Source organism: Tachysurus vachellii, chromosome 11 (genome assembly GCF_030014155.1).
Source record: "Tachysurus vachellii isolate PV-2020 chromosome 11, HZAU_Pvac_v1, whole genome shotgun sequence".
In the NCBI taxonomy this organism is placed as follows: domain Eukaryota; kingdom Metazoa; phylum Chordata; class Actinopteri; order Siluriformes; family Bagridae; genus Tachysurus; species Tachysurus vachellii.
Window position 1 is genome coordinate 11,086,727 of NC_083470.1, and position 22,294 is coordinate 11,109,020.

The window sequence follows — 22,294 nt, forward strand, 5'->3', positions numbered from 1 at the left end:
GATGGTGCAGACAGTAATGCAGCTGCTCAGGATGCTCTCAATGGTTCCTCTGTAAAACGTAGTTAGGATGGGGGGTGGGGGTGTTGGATGGTGTTTAGATTCGAACATTCATTTCTTATGTTCTGACAATGACAATGTCCAAGAGCTCTATATATAAAATTGAATTGAACTGAACAGTGTGAAATTTCATAAGGATTGTGGCGCTGAAGGGAACCAATAACTACAGAATTACATTTAAGCGATTCAACTAGATATGGTAAAATAGAGTCATGTAAACATGTCTGCTGTAGAACTGTTTCTTTGTGAGCTTGATCCTCTGCTTTTTGCGTGTTTGACCATATTCCAGGCTTTTTTTTTTTTTTTTTTTTTTTTTTTTTACAAATACGTTCTGAAATCATGTTGGTTGAAGGAAAACTAAATTGTGTTAATGTGACTCAATTGAACCAATGTACGAATTTGAAATGAAGTAAATTCAGCGAGCTTTTTGTCACTACATCTCTGCTGCATTAGCTCCGTTATGATAGGCGAAACGTTTCATTCACATATGCAAAATAATATTTTTTAAATAAATATTATTTTGTGCTACCATTCATGCTGTCACAGTAAAGTTATGAAGGAGCTTGTTGTTAAGCTCGTGCTAAGATTGAACGTTGGGTTAAATTGGTTGCTTGCTAGTTAGAGTTACAGCCCAGATGAGTTTACACATTATACAGCAAATATAGAAAATACACATAGTATGCGTATAAAACATTTTGGCCGGTCTGCCATTGAACTGCTGGCATGCCACAAACCTTATATTTTAAGTGAAATGCTGCTTGAATTTTGTTAATAAACATGTTTGCGTGAACTTGTTAGTGTGTGTAAATCTACAGAAACTGCATTTTTTTAAATAATTATGAAAAAGTTTGCTTTTTCCAATATTGAATTAACTCTGTTCACTCTATGCTTTAGTATTGAAAAAAGGTCTGTAAATTAAATCAACTGTTCAATAAGTTCACAGAAACAAAGTAGGATGCAGTCTAACGAGTTTGCTAACAATATACTTCCTTTAGTTTCGCTGTTTTAGCACATCTTGTTGTTTCCCCTTTCTATCCATATAACACAGAGTTACACACAATGTCCACTTTATTATGTATACCTGCAGCAGCACAATGCCAAATATTGTCCAAACATCTGAATTTTGAAACACCAGTATCAGTGTGATCTCTGAACATTGCATGGCATGGTTGTTGGTGGCAGATGGGCTGTTTTGAGTGACTGTTATGTGTGAAAATCCCAAGAGATCAGCTGTTTATGAAATACGCAAAGCAGCCCATATAGCACACCTGTTTCTGTGATGTTTTGCACTGTGCTACTACAATATTGATCGGCTGATTAAAGAGCTGCGTGACGGTATACCGGGGATCCAAATAAAGAGAATGACGTAAAATATCAGTGTACGCCATCTCTTTATAAACTAATCATTGTGATTAAGAGAATCGTTAAAACTAAAAAAAAGAAAAATTGTCTAATCCAAATAAAGATAAAGCTTCTTTAGCTCAGTTTAACTTTATTCAACGTGATAATTACCATATACAGTAAACTAAATACACATAAGATCTTTTCCCCAAAATATATGTAAATATATAAATGAATATTCACAGAAATGGCTATGTTTTAGGCACTTTTAACAATCAAATGGATTTTTTTTCTCTTAAATCATCTGTTTTTTCAGAAATGTTTGAGTACAAAATACAGACCCAGCATGAAAAGTATTTACAAATAACAAATAACTTATGTTTATTTTAAAATTTTGTACACAAATGCTTCTTGTTCCTGTTCATGGTGCCTGTAGTCATAAATTTATACAAAATTTATATAAAATTATTTTTATCCCAAATTTTATAATAGTTGGCAACACTTTTGGTTGAACGGGTCAATACTGCTCACATGACCTACAGTACACAGCACTTCATAAACTGGTTACACAGACAAAACTATACATGGCTGATGACATGAATCTTCAGTGTGTGTTGACAAAATAACCAGAAGCTGACAAATAAAAGTGCACAATTTTTTGTGTGTGACAGGAGTGTAATACAACAGAAGTCATCGGTGTGGTGGTTTAAGAAACCACTAGATGTCACTGCAGCTGAAATCTGACAAACATACTTACAGAAATTACTTGGAAAAGCTAATATTTATGTTTTTAATCTTCCCTATGCTTTCTTCTGTCAAAGTTCATAGAGGGTACGTGTGAATTTCAAGCTTTAATGAAGCTGTTAGGGAGCTACATGGTAACTGAAATGCTAATAAATTCAGTTTGATCATCTTTTAATTGTGAAATTGTCTGTGATTCTTGTTTGTTTTTTATTTTAACTTCTGGGGTAACCAGATTTTTACATGTAGCTTCTTTCTGCATGTGAAAAAAGAAATTTTTCAGAAATGTTCTGCTATATATATAGTGTGTGTGTGTGTATGTATACTAGAATAAATGTGACAGTGGGAAGCGTTTTCTCAGGCCAATGCATATATACAGTATATATACTGTATATATATTATTATTAACATAAAGCATTACCCAACGTTCTCTGTGCTGCAGGGCTGATTTAAAACCTATCCAGGTAACCGAGTGGTACAAATAATTTATCACAAAGCAGGTCAGAAAACCTGAAAAGACTTCAAGAGGAATGTGCAGTAAAAACGAGTTAAATCACATAAATTATACTGTAGATTGTTGGAGTAGGAGGGATCTTCATGAGTAATCAAAGAAAACAATCAGCATTTACAAATAGAAAAGTCATAAAAATCCATCTGCATGCACGGGAACTAAATTAAACTCAGCGCTTTATAAGATCTGCAGCCTTTCTGTGCATTAAGATGTACTGAAAACACACACTTTTCAGAACTATCTTCTTTGCTGTGCAATAATTTACAACAAAAACAATGACCTCATAATGTCAAACTTCTCTTTAAACATTCCGCTGTGATGTAAAACACATTGGAGCTCCAGAAATATAACACATCCTTTGTAAGCTATATTTTATACTTGCATTAGTTCTCATGTTATATGACTAATTTTATATGACATGTTTGTAATTCTCCCTGAAAGCCTACTCTATTAACTGTTTAACTACTAATATTATTTTAGTCTAACATTTTTTAGCTCGGTTGCACACCATCTTTTATTTCAACCTCATGTAGTTTTCTTTTTTCTTTATGTCTTTGGTCTTTATGTTGGAATTTCAGACGGAATTTCAAAATTAATAAAAAACAAATTTTCCAGTATGAACATACATTGGTTAAGAAACAATAAGTTTTCTGTCAGGATGGCAGTGTGGCAGTGTTCGAGCGCTTATCAGTGTTGTTTCTGTTCATAGTTCCAATAAAAGCCTATAATTAGCCACTGAAATTAAACTGATACTGAAAAAATCGGAGAATTCCTGAATGAAAGTTTTCCTTACTGCTGTCATATATACATCCATCCATCCATCCATCCATCTGGCAGGCATCGGGTCCAGTATTTATAACAGTGGTAGAATACGGGATACTTATATAAGAAGATGACACAAGCCTTCTGCAAAATCTTCACAGAGTATGTTTTACAGCGATGTCTCAGTTGCTGCTTTGAGCTGCAACATGCTCGGTTTTCGAGGTCCACGTTGTTTGATGGTAACTGATGGAAAGTGTGTGTGCTTGTGTGTGCATCTTTACTGCACTGTTTACTGCTGTGCTAATGTCTGTTAGTGTCCTCCCACTCTACTGCCCCCAGTCACCCACTGGATGATGATGGAGCTTATGCTCATCACCATGAAGAGGAAGCCCAAAGCTGCAAATATTGCTGCCTGAAGGACAAAAAGGAGAAACAAATAAGAACATTAAAACACAAATCAGGCGAGTGAGAAGACACGGTGCATGGTGACACTTTGTTTCGTGACATGTTCTGAAACACTTAGAATTTATGACTTTTTTATGTACTCTGACCTGATGTCTGTTTGATTTTACAGATAAAACACAGTGATGGTGAAATTTGTGAAAGTTCTTTCTTGATCACTTCATCACTAGTTCATCACTTGATTAGATGCAACTCTGACAAATATCAGCTCTTATGTTTTGAAGTTTTTTTCTATTCTGTCTTTAAATGCTTTATGTTTGTCGATTTTATAGCATATAGCATGAATCCAATAAAGTTAAAAATTTGTGTGCTGTCAATAACGAGTGCATTTGACTTCATTCATGTTCCATCCAGTGTAGTCTGTAGTACTAAGTTGGCTGTATAGTATATTTACCTGGATCTTTGGCCGAGATTTCAGTGGTTCCTGTTCTTCAGGTATGATGCGGATGTAGAATATTCCAGGAAGTATAAAAATAAGACTGGGTGCTGATGTGGCTCCTGGGAAAAAAAAAGTTTGACAATGTTTTTAGTGCTGACCCATTATCAATATTACTGTTTAAAAATGCTAGGGTTAGGGATAAACAGTCTTTAAACACAGCCTTTGTGCTGTCATAAAATGCTGGATAAGCTTACCAATGACACCAAATATCTCCCTGATGTCAGGGACGAAGATGACGAGGATGTTGACAAAGATGAGGAGAATGACAGCGATGGCGATGTGGCGAACCCAGCGAAAAGGTTTATTATTGAACAGCAGCTGCTGCACAGCACGGCGGATCTGAACACACACAAACACACCGAATGCACACTGCTCTAACAAAAAAAATGACAGAGTTCTCTCATATTTAAAGCATTCAGATTATAATAAATTCAAATAAAAAAAAAGTGTACATACACATATCTATCTCCATATCTAAGTATTTAAGTTCATCAAAAACACACTTCGTTTATAGCTTTTCTTAAAAAACTTAAAGAACCAATAGTTTATGCTCAGTTGAAGACAAAGTTATCTAGATACACTAATCATTATGCTAATAGATGGTCCTCACAGTTCTAGAAAAACTCGTGTGTGTTCGTGTGTGTGTGTGTGTTTGTGTGTGTGTTTTACCGGGAACAGAACAACAGGCACAGTGAGAGTGACAGCGACCAACACAGCCAGGCGTACACACAGCATCAGTGTGTCATTGGTGGAGTAGCTCTTCAGGAGTTCATCTTTTACATTACCTGCAAACACACACACACACGCACACATAAACAGGTCTCAGAGTGTGAACAGCACATTTAGAGGCTATATTCACTTATAAACCCAGAATATACAATTTTCTCTTACAGCACTAGCATATGCTTACCATAGAAAGTGAGGTAGCCAAAGATGGCAGTTAGTAGGTACATGATGAACATGGACAGGATGGAGATATTAGCCACCTTCTGCATGCGCTGCTTAGTTGGTCTGGTGTAGATAAATGACGGAATATACACACAGACAAAATCAAAGACATTCATTAGCAGCCAACATAAAATATTCCTTAAAATTAACAGGTAAATCTTTACATTAAGGTTCCATAAATTGACATTATTTAACACTTTATGCAACTACAACAAGCAACTCACACAACTCATTAATGTTCATACATAATTCATAAATGAAATGAGCCCACAATCAACAATATTAAGCAATAGGTTTGTTAATTGAAGAAGAGTCAAGAGCAAACTTATATTGTTAATCTTACCCAATATTTAGCTAACATTGTGAACCGTTTAGTCATGGATTGAATGGACAGTCAGTGCAGATATAACTCATGCTCATGTAAAGACATTTTAACTTACTTTGTTACTTATGGTTTATTTTATGCCAGGTTTAACACTAATGTATTAAACCAATGGGGGGTACAAGAAGCTTAATGTAAGGTGTGATGAAATAAATGGAAGAGTTGCATTGTTAACATGGTAAGTGTGCATATACGTGACCCAGACTTACTTTTTCAATTCTGTGTAGATGGGCAGCACTTCAGGGTGACACACAAAAGCGAAGGCCAGAATAGGAATGGTATATGCAGCCTGCATAACACAACGAATAACAGCTCATCAACTTCAGTGTAGCATGGCTAAAACACCAGTGTGCTACCATGTCAACAGCCACTACTTCTTGTACCAATACAATGAATACTACTGCCACTACCACAACCACAACCACTACTATGCCTGTGAAGACGCCAATAACATTCTACAATGACCACACCCAGTACCACCACTGTTACAACCAGTACTATCACTACTAATACTATTAGTGCTACTACTTCAATCACTACTACTACCAACACTACTACTAGTACTACTAATACTACATCTGTTGTTACAACCAGTACTAATATTACTATTACTACTACTATTAGTGCTACTACTGCAATCATTACTACTATTAGCACTACTACTACATCTTCTACTACCACTGCTATTATTAGTGCTACTACCACTATTACATCTTCTACTACCACTGCTATTACAACCAGTACTAATATTACTACTACTACTACTACTCCTACTACTGCTACTACAACTACTACTACTAGTGCTACTACTTCAATCACTACTACTATTAGCACTACTACTACATCTTCTACTACCACTGCTATTACAACCAGTATAAATATTACTACTACTACTACTACTAATACTACATCTTCTACTACCATTGCTGTTACAACCAGTAAAAAAATTCTTACTACCGTCTACTTCCTGCGTACTACTTCTACCTCAACCACTACAACTATGTCTGCTCCTACCACAACTATTGCCCCCACTAATAAAACCAGTTTTAATATTACTACTACAGCTCCCACTACAAAATCTATAAATCTTACTTCCACTGCTATTACCACTGCTCCTACCACTGCTCCTACCAATACTAATCCAATCTGCAGTTGAATCCTGATTAAATTCAGTATTCTGGGTGCGATAATACAAGCACATCTTACCTGTGGTGTGAGAGTGATGAGTTCCGCCTTGCAGGTGCTGTTGTGCATGTAGTCATCAGGGTTGTGTGTAGTGGTATTAAGAGGCATATTTGTGGTGTTGGTGCTGATGCTGAGGTGTTCAGATGAACACACAGTAACAAACTTCTTATAGATAACCTACAAGACCATGAAAGAAGATATTTATTTAGAAGTAATTGCATAAAAAGGCACTTCAGTTCAAACATTTTTAGGATGGTTATTTAATAGACTGCGGAGTAGGAGTGGAGAGATGATTGGATAAATGAAGTGGACTCACAGATATGAGGAAGAAAAACATGCATGTGAGCGAGAAACCACTGGTGTAGCCAAGATACCCTGAAAGTGACATTACAGCATGATGTAAATGACAGCACCAGTAACCAAATCAAATAGTTTATTATGTCAATCCTTCTGTAAGATGAAGGATTTAAACACTTTAAGTATCTCTAAGTGTGTATGAATATGAAATGTGATAATAGGGGAATGAATGATTAAGAAGGAAAAAAGAGGGTGGACATACCAAGATGGCGCATGAGGGCAAGCGGTAAGATTACACAGATACTGACGATGATGATGAGATAGCTTCCATTCACATACCACTCTCTAACAGGACACATACAACAGCAGGGTGGTTGAGAAAAAAACAAAACAAAACATACATGCACAATATTTTCATGTGAACTAGATATATAAATTCATAGTAATATGATTCATTAAACCATGAAACATATTTGTTGACCATCATACACTACTACATGTTGTGAAACATGAAACACTGGATTAATAGATACAGTACATCCACAGTAGAGGGTGTGATGCAGCATGACACGTACAGTAAGCAAAGCTACCTCAACTGCATTATTGCTGTATTACAACACAGAAGGGAGTGTGTTATTCCGGTTATACCACAGCGATTTGCCAGTAGTTCTAATGTTATATTTTATTAATGAAGGTCATGTCACACATTTTATATCTATAGATAAATTTAAAGTTGTGGAATGATAGATATAAAGATGTTCTTCTCCCTTCCGATATAGCTGTGCAATACATTTATTCCTTCACCAGTCTCTCTCTCTCACACACACACTGAGCTGATTGTGCTCTCTCTCTCATTCACACACACACACACACATACACACACACACACACACACAAAATGCAGCCTGTCATTTTACCAAGAAAACAGAAAAAAGAGGAAGTATTTAGAGCACTTACATCCTTCTAATAAGTGTAAAATGTTAAAAAATACACTATTTGAATTCTAATTTTTGTGTAAGGATAAAAATGATGGGTAGTGAGCGTCAAATTGTTTTGCAGACACAAGCTGCTAAACTGACCCCTGAGGTACAAACTGAACCAAAGGATAAAGCTGTAAATGTTTGGACTAATGATAAAGAATAGGAAATAAACACTGGATGTTTAAACCTATCTATTTATAATAATCTAATCTTTTATTTATAGGTATTGGCATGGATTTTGGTGATAACTATGCAAACAAAGTCTGTTGACCTTTTTCACTGTTTTTCTGCGAATGAATGAACGTATGTTATGTGAAACTACACCAACGTTAATGTTTGCAAATGTTACAATGCAGTGGTGTGAAGAAACCCTTCAATATGCCAATATCATATTCATATCCAGAAAAGACTATTGGTGTTGGTGCAGATTTTTCAGTCCAGTGAAGCAGGAATCAAACCTGATTCCACCTGTTTAATAAATTGATCTTGGCAAACAACAGAGTTTGTGGTGTTACCGCTATGTGTTACCAGCACCCACACCTACCCTATCTGGATAAGATTGGACACGCCTTGTCTAAACACATCTTTTTTTTTTCATGGCAATGACATAAATCAAAAAATGGAAGAAAGAAAACTTCTTACGAGTTTGTCTGTTTGTCCATTAGGCCTATAATAACAGCTGGCAACTCTGTCTTCACAATAAACAGGTAGCTAGACATGGCTGTAGAACAACAAAGAGAAAGTACAAAAGCACCATTGTGTGAAAAGAGAAAATTCCAGTAGATACTGTAATCATGCATCACTACTTAGGTAGGCTGACAATTCCACATATGTTTAATTCCTTAAAGCTCACCTCCAATGTTATGAATAGTTATAACGCAGGCTGCTATGATTTTGCCTGCTGATCCGAATGCACGATAACCCAACTGTTCATATGCACGAATCCCTAAAATAACAAACAAATTGTATGATGGTATGATATTGTAGAATGGAATCAAAAATCACAGAAATATTACACGATCAGTAGCTGGTGTAAAGACGGATTTGAGGACTGATCTCTTACCGACCACTCCAGCACACTTCAGCAGCAGGTGGATGGAGTATGCAGACAAAATAGCAATGAGGATGATTAGAATTCTACATAAAAGCAGTAAACAAGGGAAATCAGTTAGAACAAGAGTTAACAAGCCATGTGGCCATTTAGATTTTGATCCATTTTAACGTACGAGCTTCTCTGTAATAAATGTACCAACAATGTGAGACATAAATCTTCCCTGTAATCTCATTAGCAGCAATAGGCATCATCTGAACCTGAGCTGTTTCAGCTGTCTGTTAGCAGACAAATGAAATGAATCTAAGAGAATTGAATCTTGATGTGATCTTATGGTGCATTACTGAAAATGTGCTCACAAACTAAAAACAAAATAAAATAAAACAGGAATACTTTCTTTCATTTCTCACTAGAAGTGATATTTAATTGCATTTGCCTTTAAAAGGAAATCTTGTAACTAGAGTATGTGTGGAGCGACATGTCAGACACTCACTCACTGTCTCTCTCTCTCACACACACACACAAACACACACACACAAACATCTAAGGCAGATGCTTTTTCATGGAGAGAACCCACATAACTGTCCCTCCCTCCCGTTGCTCTCTTTCTCTCTCCCTCACACACACATACAAACTTACACACACGTACACACACACACACACAGACACACACATACATGTCCAACCTTTACTTAACCGAGACTCAAATTTGATGGCAAGGGATCACTTAACTCAGCTAAATATAAAAGCACCCCAACTCCACACACTAACAATCTTTCATTGCACTGGGAATAAAAATGTTCTTACTTTTTGATGTAGAATTTAGACAAACAGAACAATACACACTTGCAGTGTTTCAATCATTATTTAAGCATTTGCACACTATGTATACTTAAGTTCTTATAAGTTCTTATTTCAGATATGAAAGAATATTCCACACATTGTAAATGACACATTGTACACACATTGTAAATGAGGTTTTGACTCACACAAAGAGGACAATGCCAGTGTTGGACATTGCATATGCTAGACCCAGAATGCCGCTGCCCATGATGGCATTACTGAGATTAAAGATGGACATTCCAAATGATGTCTTCCCCACAAACTGTAAATAAAAAAAACAACAACAGTGAATTGACAAGTCTTACCTTCAGATTCAGTTTCCAAAATGAGCAGCAGTTGCCAGTTTGTGCTGCTTTTCCAAACAAAATGACATTTTATAAAAGACATCACAAGATCACGAGGCACATTAAAGCATATCAGCAGTGTCATTAATACCCATTCTTGCAGTCACACTAATCACACTTACACAGTATGATGTCTTATGGCCATGATGAACACAACTGCAGATTTCAAACAAAAAAGTCTTACTGATATGAAAGGAATTCAAACCAAACACAGAAAAGACAAACTCAAGACATTAAAAGGAATTATGAAATAGACCCTCTGCAACATATAAATCCATTTTCTGTACCGCTTTTCCTACCCAGGGTACCAGAGAAACCTGGAGTCTATTCCACAGGACTTGGGTGCACATGTTGGGGACACCCTGAAGAATGCCAGCCTATGAAATCCTATACAATTTATTTATTTAGTGAAAGAAAATATACAGCACATTGAACCTTACACCTCACTGAACACCTTTCGTTTCTGTTGGCTTCCAAAGCTGAGGCTGGTCAACGTTCACCTAAATAAAGTGAAAATAACTGCAACTGTGTGTCTTTCACATCCTGTGTTCTTTCCTCTCCAACAAATCTGTTTTGGCAAATTTTGGCCTGACTGCTGTTTCAGTTGAGATAACAGAAAAGTGTAGTTTGCGTGAGTCTCGTATATCACTAGGGTAAAAAAAGCATCATAAAATGCTACAGCTGAACCGTAAATGTTGGCACCCTGACAAAAGTATCAGCACCTCCAAACGCTCTGCCAAGTGTGAGAGAATACATGAGAAACTGTGCACACGTGAAAAACTTACATCTGTAAACTCTTCTTTCTTCTCTTCTTTCTTCTCATCTGTATTTTTGTCTAGAAGCTCTTCTCTCTCTGGCATGTTCTCTAGGGAATCAAACCTAGGAATGAAACCAAAGTGTGCATTCTTTTAAAAAAAAAAAATTTCTTGTTCAAAGAAAAAGAGAAGTAAAGGACAGATAAAGTTTGAGGTTCCGAAAACCCTATGTTTCCTTCCAACATTTAGTGAACTACAGATACATTTTACTGCATTATTTCATCATGTTTACATAACATTTTCACTACACAAAGTATTTGGTTCCCATTACATTTTTGTACATTTAATATTATAGCTTTAATTAGAAAGTAATTAACTCAATCAGCCTGGATAGTGAGAGTCGCTTTAAACCAGGACCATGATCTTCAGACCTCTCCACAAATGTTCCAGGGAGTTAAGAGTCGGACATTGGTTCAGACATGTAATAAAGCAGCTTCTTCAGGTTGTACTGAAATCTGAAGCTTCTCCCACTCTGAGGTTGTATGTGCTCTAGAGCAGGTCTTCTACAAAGGCTACTTACATTCATCCTTCCTTCAATTCTGAACCAATATCCTAATCCCCAATACTGAGAAGCACCCCACAGAATGATGCTGCCACCACCATGCTTCATTACAGGGATGACAGTGTAGCTGCACTTTTATGGGTATTTATGGGTATATGTCTTCTTAATACCCAATGCCATCAGTATCAGCACTGATCAAGCCGTTAACATTAACTAGCAAGCTAAAATATATTTCTAACTAATTACAAACAGCTATAATTTTCTTAATTCATCTTTTGTAAGGATACATTGCTGTGGCCTACAAACTCAACATACTGTATGATCTCAGGCTTCTCCTAACTGATTATGCTAAAATCTATTAAAGAAAACATCACATGCTTTATATGGCTTCTCTTACAACAGATGGAAACTGTAGACATGCTGAAATTTGATCAGAAACATGATATATGTGGGAATTATGGCTAAAAGAGATGTGACGTTATTGATGTGAAAGGAATTATCTAGTTTTATCTGAACAATAACAAAAAACACATTCACACAAATTCAAATAAAGATTACTTGCTCAAAGCTAGTTGCTTTAGATAGCTAGCTACAGGTAATGATGTGATGCTTGTAAAAATTTAAGAGCGTTTCTAGAACTGTATTGATATTTGACTGTCATTCCTTCCTAATTTACAATACCAGACAAAGGTTTCTGAACATGGGAAAGTATTTGTTTCTGGCTGAATATTTGCCTACTTTTCCCATTTAAAGATTTATACATTGTTAATTCTAAGACTAGAATTGTTTAGTAGTGACAGTGCACTTGTTTGGAGAAGCAGTAACTGTAAATCTATAAATGACAAATGACTGTAAGTCTATATTTATTTTAAAGCCTGCATAGGACAGTGCTATATTTCTACATGTTTCTTATTTTAAAACTCCAGAAGATTTCACCTCGATCCATTTCTTGATTTTTGACTGTCTTAGTATTGTATAAAACAGGTCTGAACTACTAGGTGAAACCTTGCCAGTGTTTAATTACAACTGATAATAGTATTTCTGTCAATAGAGAGGTATAAAATAAGACTGCTCCTTCAAAAAGTGCTAGAACTTGCTTAGATGTCTTTTGTGGGTTAGATTGCACCCGTTTCAATGATAATTCCGATCTAATCTAATGTCTCATGTAATAAAGCAGATTAACTTCATTACTATGTCATTTTTATGATTAATTGATGTAATATGCAAGTTCACCCTGTGGGCATGAGCAGTAAGTTTTTAGCTGAGTCATAGCTGCTCGGTGTAATACTACACCTGCCCACAAGGGGACATGACCAAAATACTTGGTTGCTAGGGTTACTAATTAGCCTCAGGTGAAACTCATTAGCCAGCTGCCTATTGATAGCTTGTGCACAGTCATGCTTCATAAAGTTTAATTTTATTTCTGAACATCTAATTTTTATTTTGTGGTTCTGTTATGATTTTTTTCACAAAGTTAGTATTTTTCCCTACGGGATAATTTTACAATAAAGTTAGTTTTGAGGTCATCGTGTAGAGAGCTATGCTTAATAGTGCTTAACGTCAAATGATGAGACAATCTGAACAATGATCATGTAACATTATGACTTTCTGATATCTTTAGGATGGTAATTGATCTTCATGCTGATCTTCACAAGAGCTTTAAAACATACCCATCCTCCTCGCCTCTTTTTTCGCAGTGGCCGTTCACCATCTTGTGGAGCTCCATGGTGTAGTGATTGAACAGAGATGCTTTGGCTGTGAACACGTTCTTCTAAGTAACGACAAAATCTGAAAATGATATCTGGAAAACATGCAAAAACAAACAAAAAACAAGCATTTATTAAAAGCCAACAGGATGTTTAAAACACGTGCTCAATGTTTACTTTCAGAACAATGTGAAAAAGCATGTATATCCCAACAGCCAGACGGATTGGCATACAAGCCTTGTGCTCATTCACAAAAACATGTAATATCCTTAGAGCATAGAGAGAATAGGTTGGGGATCTTTACACTAGCTGAACAGAGGATTGGTGCTAAATTGAGAAGTAAAAAATAGGTAATATATGCAAACAAAACACTGTAGTGTGAGTGTTTTTCACATGCAGTGAAAATAATGTATGTCGTGGACATTTTAGCGTTAACTAATCATGTGTGTGTATGAGAAATTTGCATATTGGTGCATGCTGGTTGTTTTCTTGTTACGCTCTTAGCTTGAACTACCTGGAACTGCAAGCTAAACATTAAACATATTGCTTGTGCTGTAAAATTCTGTAATTCAGCCAAAAATCCTGTTCGATATAAGGTGCAGTTTAAATTCTGACACATGGATCAGTCTGAATAAATAGTTCCACTTAATCATTTGTCAACAATAAGGAAAGAATAGACTCTACATGAGCTACTGGTAATGCAAATGTGGACATAGAGTAAAGCTCCACCTTCTTGGGTTGAAAAGGACGACCTCGAGTTTGTGTGCGTGTGTATCCTGGTGTGTAAAAAAAAACATAAACACAAAGCTAGATCAAAGACCAAGATGTAGAAACTAGTAAGCTGGAAGTGCCTCGAATTCCCATGTGGCCTCTTCTCATGAAGAATTTGGGACACAGAGACCAACTGTAAGCTTAATTCTCAGGAAATTTAAAGTCTCAGACAGAATTAATCAGCTTTTGGCATTCGTTCCTTTCCGTTTACAGTGTATGACACAGGGCTTTGCTTGGAGCGTCATACTGCATTCCTTAGATAATATCACTGAGATACTAAAGAAGGAGATGTTTCTAATTGTTTAGAAGCCAAATAAAGAAGGAAGCAAAACTTATATACAGAGTGTTAACAATGTCACACACATGTCAGGAAAAATATGAATAATAACAGAAAGAGCAAATACATTTTAACCTTCAGTCATCTTTTCATAAACCTGAAGGTAAATATGCATCTGTTTAGAGTCTATGAAAGTAGATCTTACATCCTGCAGTTATTAATTTTTCGATCAAATGATGAGCAAAATCTCTTTTTTAAAAAGCAATTCCATGAAGCAGTTTATTCCTCACTCTGCAAAAACTATCCTGAGCTCAGAATAAAAGCAAAAGGTCATACTGCTACCATTAACTGACTGTCATTATAGCAGATCCATATAAAATCAAACAGAGACAAAACATTTTCTTTAGGATTTTTAACACCAAGTGCTCTCTCTTTCTTAAATATACACTCAAGTTAAAATGTAAAGCAAGAAAATGTCAACTAACCACACTAGGAGTAGAGAACATGCAGCAGCACGTCTGTCTCGAGGGCGCGTGGCTCCTGTCTGATGCAAGACTCAACCAGTATTGATGCTTGCTCTACCACTCAACAGCGCTCCTGCCAGGAACAACTGATTCATGCAAAGAGAAAGAACGACCCACAGCTGGGTGCTCCGCTCCTGCTCTTTCTTTCTTTGTTTCTGTGTTTCTTTCTTTCTTTTGTTTTTGTGTTTCAAGAGTTTCAATTAAAATCCTCAGGACTGTTTAGGTTACTGTGCCGTCTGTCACCTTCTACACAGCAGTGTAGTGTTTCATCTTGTAGCTGTCTTTACACAATTGCAGTGGAGGAAGTAGGATTAATACGAGCGCGTGTGGAAAGAAGGTGTGTGTGTGTCTGTGTGTTGGTTACTAGATACTTAAATAAAGGATAGCCATAAAAGCATGCAAATGATTTTGTCTGTGAACTACAGCTATAAAGAATATTACTATGTGTATGTGTGTGTGTGTGTGTGTGTTTGTTTTGTTGTATAAATCCGTGTGTGTGTGTGTGTGTGGGTGGGTGGGTGTGTGTGCTCATCCTGTTGGCTGTGGAGCATTTGTAATGCGATTAAGAGATCAGACATTTTGAAGGTTACCATGAACATCTGGTACAGTGAAGCCATAAACACACTCCAAGCCTCACCAATAAATCTGTCACCTTATTGTATTTTAGTTCATCTCTGTCACAAATCTTTATCAGTCAGGATAAATAGTGTCTTAAGTGAAGACACATTTTTATTAAAACAAAAACATATTTCATAAGAGCTGTAAATACAACAGAATGAGTTGACTCTTGAGTACTACTAATGAGTATGCTACAGTTACATGTGTATGAAATTTATATTTATTACTATTTATTTTAATATGTATTACCCATTTTCATTCATGCTGACTTTAATTTTGCATCGTATTTATTTTCTTTTTGGATTTTTCGAATGATATTTTTGAGTATATACATGGGGGGCACGGTGGCTTAGTGGTTAGCACATTCGCCTCACACCTCCAGGGTTGGGGGTCGATTCCCGCCTCCGCCTTGTGTGTGTGGAGTTTGCATGTTCTCCCCGTGCCTCGGGGGTTTCCTCCGGGTACTCCGGTTTCCTCCCCAGTCCAAAGACATGCATGGTAGGTTGATTGGCATCTCTGGAAAATTGTCCGTAGTGTGTGATTGTGTGAGTGAATGAGAGTGTGTGCCCTGCGATGGGCTGGCACTCCGTCCAGGTTGTATCCTGCCTTAATGCCCGATGACGCCTGAGATCCCCGTGACCCGAGGTAGTTCGGATAAGCGGTAGAAGATGAGTAAGTGAGTATATACATGTAAAGCTACATTCAAATACACAGAGGTTTTATCTCGGTAAGTCGCTACACCATGAATCACCATTAGTTGTTCCAGCAAATCAGTTTTCTTGCTGTTGGAGTGTGAAACATACTTGAGGAAGATTTGGCATTTGTATATAAAATTCCCCAGTGTGTATATATGCAGCATATCATACAGTATGAGATGAAGGAGAAGCTCTTTGTTACAGATCATCATCGTTGCACGGCCACAACTAGTCTCTGTAACAGTCGCTGTCATATATATGACACTAGGAGGTGTAACTTTTATTAAAAAACGTACAGTATAGTCTCTGCTTGCATTGATGTGGGTTGCTGTGTGTAAGCATAAGATAAGCTTTCTTAAGTGGCTCTCAAGGAGGGGGCTGCTGTTCTATGGTTCAGTTTTCTTTTAATTACAGTTTTTCATTGCAAAAGTCATGCATTGTGGGACCATATTAAAGTAAGGTGCAAAAAAAACAGCTGGTTGAAGTAATAATGAATAAAATTACGTTCAATCTGACCAAATGATAACATATGATGATATGATATGATATGATATGATTTATAATGAAGATCTCTATTGGTAGAGATGAGATTAAAGGAAATGACTCCATTGTTTCGGACTCCTACTGGTGTCTTTTAGACTTATAGCTCGTTAATAAAAACCCCTTTTTTTAATCACACCATCTTGTCCTTAAACAATTTCCTATAACCCCACACCCTGTACTATATTATTACTCACTTATCTGCCAGTAATAAAAACTCCCCTGTATTAAAACATAATCTGGGTCTCCAAACACTGTCGGCATAGGATCAGTATCATACAGATGATTCATTATTAACCGAATAATAACAATATAATAGATAATTAAGGAGTGTGATTGATCTCAATGCTCAGTACTGTATGCCACACTACTGCAACACTATGCCATTTCAAAACAAGCTCTTGGGTACAGTGTATAATCAGTGGTTATATGAAAGTTACAAATAATGGTTGGGTTTGTGTGTATGGTCAGCTGAGTGTGTAGACGTGGCTCTTTCTGTAAACTTTTGTTCTGGACACACACACACACACATCAGCACTCTGTATTATAAGAAAATGGGAGTACTAATAAATAATAAATGTCTAACATATGCTCTAATACCACAGCAGTTTGCCAAACCTACCATTTTTTATGTATTAAAGAATGCTGCATAGTACTTTCATCTGTTTATTGTTGTATTTAATGTAGTCCAAGAAACAAGTTTGTTCCTGTTATCATATGTTATAGCAGCTAGAATCTTCATAAAAAAGTCTTTCAAAATAATGTAGCTGGATGTGTAATAGAGGACATGTAACATGTCTGTAACCTTATTTGTTGCTTTACCTTTGTAGACTGTTACAAAGCTCTGAAACTCAAGACTCCATTTAAAAGTCATAAATAAACCGAAAACCTATATCGATTTTTTGTGATTGTGCTTTTTTGGGAAAAAATACTTGAATTAGTGAAATTTCAAGCACAGGATTCTTCTTTAGACTAGTATAAATGAAGACATATATGCAATTACTTTTTATGTGAGCTGTACTTCATTGTTGGTTTTCAATTTAAATGTTTGTATGTCTTCAGAAAAAAAGGAGAAATTTCTAGATGGTAAGCCATGCAAAGGGAGCAGATAAGACTTCCAATCTAGATTTACAGGTGTTAACTATAGACACTGGCCAGAAGGTTGTGAGTTCAACACCTAGAGCCACCAAGTTACCAATGTACGGAGCTCTAACAAATAACCCACCTTCTAATTCTTATTCATTTTTTGTGTGAGAAACTGAAGGTGACTGCATCACTGGCTGTACCCAGAGGAGCACATGTGTTTCTTTTGTGTTTTTTTTTTAATCAGAGAACTGCATGACGGAATGCTTCCTAATGGCTCTCTTTTGTAAGAAAGCAGGATGTGGAGACTTCTTTCTCCATGAGTCAATGCGGAAACAGTCGACTGAGCACACGTGGCTTTCACGCTGAGAAAATTATGATGGTCCTACAACAGATATTTAAAACAGTTTTAAAGTATTCCGTATAAAACCACTGCAGTTTATATAGATGTTGAAGCACTGCGTACGTCACAGAAACATTACATGTTTGACAGTAAAAGCTGGAGTTATTATTAAACATGTAGATCATGAATATTTCAATCTGTATTTTAGGAATATATAAAGTAGAATATATATATAGTGCACATCTGTGTGTATAATTAGACATTTGCTTAACAAACTGTTGTTCACACACACTACATAACAATAGAGTGAATAATAAATGAGAGCACAGGTTTTTTTCCCAACTACCATTAACCAAAATTGCAAGGACATTCACAGGAACTGATATGACAAGCCACATCTGGCTTGTTTACTTCTGAAGAAATTAAGTGAAAATCAACAAGATGTGATGTGATAGATAGATGGATAGATGGATAGAGAGAGAGAGAGAGAGAGAGAGAGAGAGAGAGAGAGAGAGAGAGAGAGAGAGAAAGAAAGAAAGAAAGAAAGAAAGAAAGAAAGAAAGAAATTTAGGGTTAAAATTATTATTAAAGGAAATAATTATTTCAGTGAAATGTCCTAACAAGGATAGTAAAATGAACGTGCGCGTGCGTGCGTGTGTGTGTGTGTATACACGTGTGAAATGCTACACACGTGTTATCTTCCCGGAAGTGATAGCGCGTGCGTTCAATCATCAAAACTAGAATCTCATTCACCAAAATGTGGCGCTTACAATTACACACACGGAATATGAAAATATTAGAATAAGGTTAAAAACCAATAAACAGAAAATCAAAAGAGAGAGAGAGAGAAAAAAAAACAATACATGACAAAACATAATCCATCAGACTTGAGACTGAGTGACATGTGAACAAGTTCCTAAATGTATTTAGCTTTAAAAGTAGTAACAATCATAATAATGATCATAAGTATCGACATAATTATTACAAACTAATTAACTGCCCAATGCTTTGTTTTTGTTTAATCTGTTAAAGAAACGCATAAACAGACTGTCCTTACCTTTATTAGATAATGTTTGGGTGATGGAGAGTGAACCAGGATGAATGATACAGTAGATGGATGGAGAGAGACTGAGAGAGAGAGAGAGAGAGAGAGAGAGAGAGAGAGAGAGAGAGAGAGAGAGAGATGTACTTGAACTTGAATAAGAGAATCCAAGCAAAGTGATGAAAAAAAGCGCGCGGACAGTTAGCCCCGCCCACGTTTTTTTATTTCACATTGACGCTGCTGCGTCGGAAACGTCATCTTTTTTTCCTCCTCAGTGGGTTTTCCCGCACCGTGTTGTCTAGAAACGGGTGGTTCCGCGTTTGGTTTTTGTTTATCGTGTCCCTCTAATATTACTTTTACAAATATGTAAATAAAGTAAAATTACACGACATTTTTACACGACAGGTTCTTCAACAACAACCTACACGTATTTTAGCCTACAGTCAGCTATAACTTCACTTTACACTGAATTAGTGTTGTTTAGAGGTGTGTTGATGAATGAACGTCCTGTATTGTGGGTTATGAAAGGCCTTAATCTTGTTAACTGAACTCATGTACCCTTGTAAAAGTATTTGAGATATTTGGCAAGTCTGGTTTTTAACAGGAAGTTGAATCATCATTGTGTAAAGAAAACCATTTCCCTCCATTTTCTATAACACAGTGATACTGACTGATAAAGGTCGCTTTGAAAATACAACACTCTTCCCTTTATTATAGACATCATTTTTCATTATAAAAATACAGACACAAAATTGACACACACACAGACACACACACACACACACACACACACACACACACACACACACTCAAAAAATACACCTCAACCCTGTTTCAATTAAGGTCTAAATGCAACTAAGAAATCTGATGAAAGAAATGACCCCTAAGATAAATGAAAAAGTGCTGAAAAAATATTCCACAAAATAAAGTTCATTTTTAACATTTGCAAGGTCACACTGAGCATGGGATCACCGCCATACAGTGGTGTTATGTGGAGTTGGAGGGAGACACTGTGGCTTAGCATGTTTGCCTCACACCTGCAGAGATGGGGTTCCATTCCCTATATGTGGAGATTGCATGTCCTCTATTGTAAGTTTCCTTGGTACTCCAGTTTCCACTGCCAGTCCACATGCACTGTAGGCTGATTGACTAAATTGACTCCCACCTTGTTTTCCAAGTCCTCTGGGAAAGACTCAAGTTTTCCTGTGACTCTGTGTAGGATAAGTGGACATGGATGGAGTGGAGTTGAGGTCAGGGCTCTGTAAAGGCTACTGGAGACGAGCCCATACCCATGTTGTGCAATTTTTCAAGTGGAGATGAGTTAGAAAAATTAGAATTAGAAAAATTGCACAACATGGGCATGTGACATATAAAAACACTCAGCCCAATGAGGGGAACTTCCTCAGGAGAATTCGGATGACGTCACATGCTCGTCTCCACTTGCCTCCAAATGTTTTGGCACCCTATCTTTCTGTCCACTTGCCTCCAAAAGTAACACTGACCCTTATGTCCACTCGCCTCCAAAAAGCACCGGCCTTTGCGAATACTTGCCTCGTCAAAGCCAACATCAAAGTTTGTCGCAACAAATTTAGAACAAATCTAGTCTTTATCTTTAGTTATGTAAATGTCTCCACTTGTGACACAAACAATGCCATTAGTGAATTAATTTATTTTCACGTGACATCACGTGACTTCACGTGACGTCATCAGAATACACATGAGGAAGTTCCCCTCATTGTTCTGAGTGTTTTGATATGTCACATGTCCATGTTGTAAAAAGTTTTTTGATTTTGCATATATTGGGGGCGGGGCTGCGACACAACCGGAAGGCCAGTCGGTACACCAATTTAAACCTTTGTTCAGAGTATCACCCTAAAGGAGCTGGCCGAGTTTGGTGTAGATAGTTCGAAAGCTTGCCGAGTTATAAACCTCCAAAGTTTATAATGGGAGTCTATGGGAAAAAAGGCCACTTTGAGACCCGGTACCGGAAGTACCGGTACTTGGATCGCTTAGAAACGTAATAGCAACAAACTTCAGACCAGGTTTTACAACATATCCGAATTTGGTGCATGTGGCTCGAAAGCCCTAGGCCGCATTAAATTTTATAAATTTTTGTCTAAGCTTAAATAGGAAAACAAAATGTTGGCTTCTACAAAGCCAAAATAATAATGCCTTGTCGTTTGCAGCATTAGTATCTAGAAAAATTATTTTCGAGTGGAAATCACCAATTCCAGCTTAACTGTGCTGGGTTAATGATTTAATTATATTTCTAAAAACTGAACAATTCAAATACTTTCTCCAGGGTACAACCAGAGCATTTAAAAAAAACAAGGGACTCTTTAAATAGAGAGTCTTTCTATCTATTTTGAAATACCTCCTGACAACAGGATAAGAAATATTTAATGTATATGAGATGCAATAACAGGGGCGTAGCCATCATTTAAAAAGTGGGGGGGACGAAATGTCTAGTGTTATCTGTTTTTTTTTTTTTTTTCAGTTAACCCTTGTGTAAATGACAGGTTTTATTTTTAATCATGATTTTTTTAATCATGCTTTATATGCGTTATGATTATATATGATTATAAAACAGAAAGAAAGAAAGAAATAGAACAGCTTGCCACTAGGACAGTACCCTTAAAAGCCACATCTGTTCTCATCTGTAAAGCTTCTTGTGTGACATCCTGAATCTGCCCTGACAAACCTAGGCTGTCTGTTTCTTGCTCATTCTTGACAACACATAAAAACGTAAAATTAGTGCAATAATGAAAGAGCAGCCCATTAAATAAAGATCGTACCTATCAGCATACTGTAACGTTTCCCCTGTGATCTTCCCTTTCACCGGACTACATTACCCATCATCCTTTGCACCCCGTCATCCACCATGTTTGTTTCCCGTCTTCACCTGTCTGTTCACCCGGACTCTATTTATACTCATCACCACTGTCTTCACTCATTGTCGGTTATCGTCTTTAATACGTTGTATGTATGTGTGATTTACCTGCTCCTTATTATTAAAATGACATCTTTAATGTCGC

The 22,294-nt window shown here is 36.7% G+C and overlaps 1 protein-coding gene across 2 annotated transcripts; it reads right to left on the reverse strand.

Moving 5' to 3' along the window:
- Positions 1-1,754: 1,754 nt before the first annotated feature.
- Positions 1,755-19,416, reverse strand: slc38a5a (solute carrier family 38 member 5a). Of its 2 annotated transcripts, none has more exons than XM_060881285.1 (16): positions 19,275-19,416; positions 13,331-13,461; positions 11,129-11,222; positions 10,146-10,261; positions 9,169-9,242; positions 8,959-9,051; positions 8,748-8,826; positions 7,388-7,470; positions 7,145-7,203; positions 6,850-7,005; positions 5,853-5,932; positions 5,224-5,324; positions 4,983-5,098; positions 4,508-4,652; positions 4,269-4,372; positions 1,755-3,824 (listed from the first exon to the last, which is right to left on the reverse strand). In XM_060881285.1, exons 2-16 carry the CDS (start codon positions 13,384-13,386, stop codon positions 3,723-3,725), a joined length of 1,458 nt encoding a protein of 485 aa, XP_060737268.1. In that variant the 5' UTR covers positions 13,387-13,461; positions 19,275-19,416; the 3' UTR covers positions 1,755-3,722. The 2 variants fall into 2 exon arrangements, with proteins under 2 accessions (XP_060737268.1, XP_060737267.1); XM_060881284.1 differs by lacking the exon at positions 19,275-19,416 and adding an exon at positions 14,900-15,191.
- Positions 19,417-22,294: the final 2,878 nt, after the last annotated feature.

What these genes read in the sequence shown, in the direction of transcription:
- slc38a5a (XM_060881285.1), bottom strand. Translation starts at nt 13,386, where the DNA reads ATGGAGCTCCACAAGATGGTGAACGGCCACTGCGAAAAAAGAGGCGAG. An exon ending in GAAGTGTGCTGGAGTGGTCG is followed by an intron (nt 9,052 to 9,168) that starts GTAAGAGATCAG and finishes TTGTTATTTTAG; the next exon opens with GGATTCGTGCATATGAACAG. An exon ending in AACTATTCATAACATTGGAG is followed by an intron (nt 8,827 to 8,958) that starts GTGAGCTTTAAG and finishes GTTGTTCTACAG; the next exon opens with CCATGTCTAGCTACCTGTTT.